The sequence below is a fragment of the Hermetia illucens genome, chromosome 3 (assembly GCF_905115235.1).
Source record: "Hermetia illucens chromosome 3, iHerIll2.2.curated.20191125, whole genome shotgun sequence".
Taxonomy (NCBI): Eukaryota; Metazoa; Arthropoda; class Insecta; order Diptera; family Stratiomyidae; genus Hermetia; species Hermetia illucens.
This window is the reverse complement of record NC_051851.1, coordinates 44881179-44889182: the sequence shown is the minus strand read 5'-3', so window position 1 is coordinate 44889182 and position 8004 is coordinate 44881179. Positions and strand designations below refer to the sequence as shown.

Sequence of the window (8004 nt, the reverse complement as noted above, 5' to 3'; positions counted from 1 at the left end):
TACATTAAGGGCTACAAACTTACATAAGAATAAAAAAAAGCATTTCTTCCCTGAATCGTCGAGCTTCCGATTTCCCGACTCGTTTGCATCTGCTTCACTTCTTCACATTTGCTAATAATGCTGAATTCCTTATGTAGAACGTGTGGAATTGATTATAATTTGATTATAACCGAAAGAGCTCTTTGAATTTATGCAAGTACAACTACCACACACTCAAAGTTTAGGGAAACACAAAACCTTTTATACCTGTACCGCCGAGCTTCCGTTTTCCCAACTTATTATATAGAATAAAGAACGTTTAGAAATGTAAATAATTTCAAAAAGAAGTAAGTAACTTATTACAAACAGGATTTCCTTAAAATGTTTCTTTCAAATTAAAGGGATTTTATTACTGGTATATTGCAATAGTAGTATATCACATTTGTTGTAAATATGTCTCCCTTTTATTTATTGTCAATGTTCAGGTTTCACTAGTTTTCAAATTGTGCGCTTGTTTAGAAATGAATTATAAATGAAGATTATAATAGCTACTTTGTTGTAGTTTCTGTGTTATTATGAAAGTCCGACAATAGTATATTTTCAAGCCATTCTAAGTACTCTGACACACGTGTATATACGCCAGGTACACTGCCTGCACAGTTTTGCCCAAAAGAAGTAATTCCAACAATTGTAGGCCTCCAACTGTAACCAACAGAATTGTCAAACTGCAGGGGTCCTCCAGAATCGCCCTATTTGATTTAGAAAATTTTAACAATTAGTTCCATTATTTTAAATGTCTTTTTTAATGTTTACCTGACAAGTGTCCTTTATATTTTGAGGATCTTGAGCACATAGTTGTCCACGAATGATTCCCCTTGGAATATCTGGACTTGTTGGTACCTTTTGCACACACTCTTCGTGAGATTGTAATTTCAGTGTTCCCTCATATAATTCATTTGATTGGGGACCGCTGAACGCTAATGTACCATATCCCATGCCAAGAACCTCTTGCTGAGGGATTTGATATTGTGACCAGATACATGCTGGAAGGAATTTTCTTTTGCTAGTAAATTAAATAAACACAATTTAGTTAATCCATTGTTGTTTCTACTTCTTTAAAACAAATCAAAAATCCTTATATGCCCATAAGTGTTGCAAAATATTTTTCTTAAATTATTAATTAAATAAACACTAATGATTGTTGTAAAAAAGTTTATTTACCTGAAATCTGGCGAAATTTTCAATAAAGCTATATCGTGGTACATTTCATGAGATTTGTATTCAGGATGAACATAAATATTTGTTATTTGAAAGTCCTCTGGGAAAGTATTGTTCTCGGTAATCAATAAATTCAAATCACCTGTTCGGGCAATCACAGGTGGGTTTCTATAAATAATTTTAAAAAGTACTATAAATTACTGAATATTGTAAAGTATTATAAACTTAATACGAACCCTCGAAAACTGGTGCAATGGGCAGCAGTCAATATAAAGTTAGATGTAACCACAGCACCTCCGCATCGCCAATCTATGCCCCCATCGAAGTTAATCCAGCCTAACGCTGCCTTCCAAAAACCATAAAAATATACATATATAATATAAACTATGATTTTCGACACCAGTGAATGTTGAAAAATGGAAATTTGAACCGATCATCATTAAACAACATGCTTCAATTACTAAATGTTGACAATTAATAAATATTGAAATACCCAGACGTTATCCATTTAGTGAGCGTTAAATATGAATATTTTTTATCCGGTTTCTTTGTCTTTTATTATTGGTTGAAATATTAATTGAAACTACCAGAGAGGCCTTCATATCATATGTGGATGGGATCACATCTTAGGCTAAACGAGAGGCCTTATGAAAAATCATACGGGGGGATCAAAAAATAAATAAATAGATCGGGGCGGTCAAAGGGTAGTATAGACTGCAGGGAGAAGCGAGGATTGGTACCCACAATATAGTATAAAACTTGGCAAACCCCCGTGGAACCAACACCAACAATTCTATTACCAAACGCTATCTCCACCTTCACGTGGTGATCGTCATTACTTTCTGCACAAAAACTTTTAAGCTTTTTTGAACCATCATTATATCATCTTAAAGTTAGTACATTGAACAACTTTCAGTAATTTTTGAATTGAAAAATATTATACAGTTTTGTTGAAAATGGCCGCCAAAAAAATGTATTTTTAATGGGACAGTGACTAAAATTTTAGGGAACTGGATCATCTTAATCATTTTTGATTTTCGATGGATTTAGTTAAATATAGTAATAGTAAAAACTAGTGTTTGGTCAAAGGATTAAAAGATACGTATTTTTCACAAAATGGTAGAGAGTCAAAGTTAATTTTTCGATTTCTCGTTAAAAATTCTATGGAAAAAAATTGAACGATTAAACATTACATTTTCATGTATTGAAGAAGCCTGCAAAGTTTCAAGAATGTCATTTGTAGTTTCAACTACAGCTCATTTTTGGTGCAGATTCTTCTCTTTTAACGATCATATCTCAGTCAATTTTTGTTCGGATCGACTTTAGGGAGGCATTTTCTGATACTTGCAAAATGCAAAAAAAAACCTTTTTTTAAAGTCACAAGTGATGTGGGAGGCAGTGTGTACCCGGGTCACTAGCTCGTTAGCATATTGCTCCGGCATCGAATTGCAACACCGCGCAAAATCCCCTCTGACAATCAGACGAGAGTGACTAATGAAGCCGTCCACAACAAAGCCCTCCTTAACACCTATAATCACGAAATGGAAACCGCCCTAACCACAGTTAATAAAAGACCTCAAAATAAAGCATCGACAAATGATCTTCGCAACCATCTGAAGAACGTTATCATTGATGCGGCCACAAATATACCTGGCCCCAGTCGGAAGTACGATTAGTTCGACGATAAACATAGCGAGCACGCGCAGAGACCTATCATGAACTTCGTCGGGTGGAGAAGCGACTTCACAGAAAAGGAAAGGAAGCCTGGGATAATCAACAAATCTGTGAACCTAATTAGGAGGAATTAGGAATTAAGTACTAGCACTGAGGCTCGTGGTCTCCGAAACGATCATATGCAGGAAAAAACAAAAATATTTACAGGATAAGGAAGAAAACTTAGTTCTCTTTTTTCAACTTATATATTTCTACGGTCTCCAAACTAGGATAATTGCGCTTCATTCAGTACTTTTTTTTTTATTGATTGAAGAAGCCGTGAAAAAACACCAAAATTCATAAAAAAAAGTTTAACACGGCACCAAAAATTTAGTTTTTAATGTTTTTTAATAATCCTAGTTTGCGGACTGTAGGTAAGTCTGCACGTTAAAAAGCCGTTTACTTTTCTTTTTAAGATATCCCAGCGCCCTCTAGCGTGGCAGCAGAAAAACACTTCTTTTTGGAGATGGGTGTATAAATTGTTCTATATTTCAACAACGAACTACGCGATTGGGCTGGAAAAATTACTATGAACGGTCAAGATATTAATAAATCTATGGTGAAAAATTCGTATTTGTATCTTTATCTAGCTCTTCACAAAAAAATTCTGAAAAAAGGCAAAAAAAACGGCCTTCACACGGGATGACCCCCTTAAGGCTGTGGGTTTAATGACTGTAACCAAATACTATAATTTATTATCGGGACCTATGCTACCTCATTCCCGCGATAAATTGGGCAACGATTCGATTTTTATGTTTTTCAATGACCTATGGAAATCCCTGAATTGAATCCCATTAATCATCTCTGAAAATTTCCTAAAAATAACTGAGAATTTCAATGGACCTGATTTTGTGGCTTAGCGCTCTTTACCACTATCATGCAATTTTTATTGGGAAATGAAATGCAACAAATTATTGAACTTCTAATTCGGAAACTTGTTAATTTTTTTCATTTTCTATAAAATTTTTGGTAGAAAATTCGACTTTTAAATGAATGAGAAAATGTGCTCATTCATTTTTATCCAAAATATTGATGAAGAATAAAAATGGATACTTTATGATAAGTTTTTCCATAAATTGAAATTACACATTTTGATCTAACAAAATATGCTACAAAATCATATGTAACCATATAATATAAAGATTAAAAATAATTCATACAATTTAACAGATCAAAATAAGTTGTTACCATACAGCTTTCGTATACATTTATGGATTAACCTTATCTCCGGCGGTTCGGTTTATTATGGCATTAATGTATATCACTGTTTACATAGAACATATCCTATGGATGATATCTTCTGGGCAGTAAATTTACACGTAATTACAAACTTTGACCTATTATAACTTTGTTAGTAATTACAGGGTTTCCTGGCCACTTTCCACAATTATGCCCCCTTTAAACTTTGCCAAATTTTGTACTTCTAGAATGGATATACTCGTATTTTGCGACCTAGCTTTTATACAGGTATGTATGTCAAAGGGTAGAGGCAAATTTAGAAATATGAGCCTCATTAACGTTCACGCCCCTACAGAGGAAACTGCAGAGTCGGAGAAGGATACCTTCTACGAGGCAGTAAAGGCAGATACGGACGTAACCCGTATTCTGGCGATACGTTGGCTCCACACAAGAGCATTTTCAACCAAATTGGACCACGTGGTGATCGAAAGCCTTGATGAATGTCAGAACATATAGGGGGGCCAATATAGACTCGGATCACGATCTCGTTCGCATAGTGCTCCGAGCTCGAATAACAACACCACCCAGAATCCCCTCTAACAATCAGGTGTGAGCTAATACTGAAGCGATCCACAACACAGCCCTACGCAACACCTATAAGAGGGAAATGGATGCCGCAATAATCGCAGTCAACAGAGATCCTGGAGATGATGCATCAACAAATGATGTTCACAATCACTTGAAGAATGTTATCATAAATATGACCACAAATATACTTGGCTACAGCCGCAAAAAGAGTCGGAATGGCTGATTTAAAGATGAGTGTAAGCTAGCTACGGAACGGGAAATTGCTGCATACCGAATAATGTTGCATTCTCAAAGGATGCGGGCACGCGCGGAGACTTACCAAGAACTCCGTCGAGCGGAGAAGCGAATTCACAGACGGAAAAGGAAGCCTGGGAGAATCAACAGGTCTGTGAATTAGAAAAGGAAAGGGAGCAACCGCACCAGGCGCGGAAGTTTTACCAACAAGTCAGCAGGGTAAAGGCTTACACACCGCGATGTTCATCCTGCCGAGACAAGGGGAAAATCTGATTTCCGACAGAATGGGCATATTGGAGCGATGGGTTGAGTACTTTGATGAACTACTGAACAACCAGAACATCGGCGAGTTGCAGGTCACACCAATTGAAGGCGACGGACAGATACTGCCACCACCAAGTATAGAAGAAACAGTCCGTGTAATTCATCGGCTTAAAAATCATAAGTCGTCAGGAGCCGCTGGAATTACAGCCGAATTGGTTAAATTTTGAGGCGACCAATTACATCAAGTGGTTCACCAACTTGTGCTCAAAGTGTGGGACAGCGAATCAATGCCTGACGACTGGCAAAGAGGCATTATCTATCTCATGCATAAAAAGGGAGATATCACACAGTGCAGCGATTATAGAAGTATCACGCTGCTGAGTACCATCTGTAAGATTTTCTCCGCTATCTTGCTAGGCCGGATAACCTTATACGCCCAGAACATCATTGGCCCATACCAAAGAGGCTTCACTCCAGGCAAATCAGCAACAGATCAGATTTTCTCTCTACCGTAAGTGTTGGAAAAGCTGTTGGAAAATATATATTATATCAGTTGCACCATCTATTCATCGACTTTAAAGCCGCCTATGGTAGCATAGCCAGGGTAAAACTGTACACGGCCATGAGAGAATTCGGTATCCCAACAAAATTGATAAGACTGACTGTACTGACTCTGACCAATGTGCGAGACCAGATAAAAGCAGCAGGATCACTCTCAAGATCATTCGACATCATCAACGGTCTACGACAAGGGGATGCTCTATCATGCATCCTTTAACCTGGCCCTGGAGAAAGTGATCCGCGATGCTGAGGTGCGATCCTCTTTAAGTCCACCCAACTACTGGCTTATGCTAACGATATCGACATCAAGGGAAGAACGACCCGAGGCGTACAAACTGCCTTCATCCAGATCGAGCAGGCGGCACTCACTGCGAGATCTTGGGCTGCACGTCAATGAAGGCAAGACAAAGTACATGGTGGCAACAGCAGCACCGAAAACCAACCAACCAACAACGTTAAACCGCACTGGTCAAACGGGAAGAATAGAGATAGGAGACTACAACTTTGAGACCATTGATAATTTCTCCAATTAGGGTGATAATAAATGATGATAAAATCCGCGCAAGGCTATTGGCAACCAACAGAACCTATTTCAGCTTACAAAAACTGTTCCGCTTGAAACGTCTCACCATAGAGTCAAAGTTCTTACTTAATGGTTTTGGGGTATAAAGCTATTACGCTCCGTTTAAATAGCTTAGGTTAGGTATAATGAGTTGAAATAATAAAATGGAAAATGATTAACACTTTAATAACATTTGAAAGGAAGTTGGAGATGGTATACTTCGCATACCGAATGAGATATCAGATAAAAATCAATGATTTCATTTGACATTTCAATGAAAACCCATCCGGGGCCAAGGCTTTGAAACTAGAAAAGTTTGGGACAATATTTCAATTTATCATCTAAATTGGTCTCCAGAACAGCTACCAATAATATGATCACTAACGGCATAATTACCAGCATTCGTTAGAGAATGTAGAATCCATAGAAGGAAAGTGATACTATTGCAGCCATATATGTACGTACATAGTAAAATAACTTTAAATTCCGTCAAATCCAGTTCCTTGCCTTTTCCATTAAGCAGGAAATACAAGTAGGCAATGAAGCAATGAAAATATTGCAATGTAGCAAACTCTGGCTAAACTTCATAAAAGTTACTTTGGAAATACCATATCTATTTTGTTTGTATGTATTTTTAATCTTGTTGATTTGATTTACTTCTACTGAAATTCCTATTCAAATTGTTTTAGCCAAAAGCCGCTGATATAAGTATATGCTATATTTCGTGTAAATTGGCCGTCTAGCCAGAGTAGCGACTGTCAAGAGTCGGTATCTGCAGTTGTGATTTTTTTATAGCATTTGTGTGCACGCACCTTTATGTTTGTATAGTTCTAATTTTGTTAATGTTAATATCAAACAACCATGCAACAAGCTTTCTATACTTTCCATTTAAAATTTCACTAACCATATGAGGATGGTCATCTGCTTTTGACTTCTCACCACCCGTAAAAACTAACCTTGGTGGTTTGTCTCTCGGATAATAGTGTTCGCAAACTGTTAAAGTAACGAAAAGTTATTTAGCAAAATTGATAATTGTATTATATAACAACAACTCTTACTTTGCTCAATTGGTCTGAGACTAAGAAGTTTGTCTGATTGTTTATTCTCCACTAAATTGGTAGGTTCTGTTGCACCACTGGTAGCCGTAGTACAGCAGTAAAGTGGACCAACATTTGAAAATGAGCAGAAGTCATTTTTTGACACTTTTATATTCGTTTTTTCACAATTTTGCACGCTTTGGCATATTCCATTTAATCCACTAGTAGTTTTGCATTCACTTCCTTCATATTTAACATTTGTATCGTAAAAAAACTGGAAATCGCTGACCTGAGGTCGCGAAGATGCAAATGCAAAGATAGAACATAGGATCACAAAACAACAGAAATTTTCAAATAGCATTTTTATAATAATTACAAAGCGTGATCACTGCACTGCACTACAACAAAACGAGGATATTTTAACTTCAACCATGTGAATTCAAATATCTGAATTTTATTTCTCAGTTTCACCTTTTGTTTATATTGCACACGGGAATAAAATATATACATATAAATGTATATTGAAAATTAAATTAATAAAAGATGCTAATTTAAATACACATATCCATATACATATATATTATGTACCGCAGACTAAAATTTGAAGGAACCTGTTTTTCAATTGATACACTTCAAACCAGTTAACGTAAAAAATGCGAGATGTTCAAA

The 8004-nt window shown here is 36.5% G+C and overlaps 1 protein-coding gene across 1 annotated transcript; it reads right to left on the bottom strand.

The window, feature by feature from the left end:
- Nucleotides 1–381: 381 nt before the first annotated feature.
- On the bottom strand, nt 382–7836 carry LOC119651841 (venom protease-like). The gene is made up of 6 exons (XM_038055639.1): nt 7357–7836; nt 7203–7291; nt 1434–1543; nt 1201–1365; nt 793–1042; nt 382–728 (listed from the first exon to the last, which is right to left on the bottom strand). The coding sequence occupies exons 1-6, from the start codon at nt 7694–7696 to the stop codon at nt 528–530; spliced, it is 1155 nt and encodes a 384-aa protein (XP_037911567.1). The 5' UTR covers nt 7697–7836; the 3' UTR covers nt 382–527.
- Between the last annotated feature and the right edge of the window lie 168 nt (nt 7837–8004).

What these genes read in the sequence shown, in the direction of transcription:
- LOC119651841 (XM_038055639.1), bottom strand. Translation starts at nt 7,696, where the DNA reads ATGCTATTTGAAAATTTCTGTTGTTTTGTGATCCTATGTTCTATCTTT. An exon ending in CATTGCACCAGTTTTCGAGG is followed by an intron (nt 1,366 to 1,433) that starts GTTCGTATTAAG and finishes AATTATTTATAG; the next exon opens with AAACCCACCTGTGATTGCCC. An exon ending in ATATAAAGGACACTTGTCAG is followed by an intron (nt 729 to 792) that starts GTAAACATTAAA and finishes TAAATCAAATAG; the next exon opens with GGCGATTCTGGAGGACCCCT.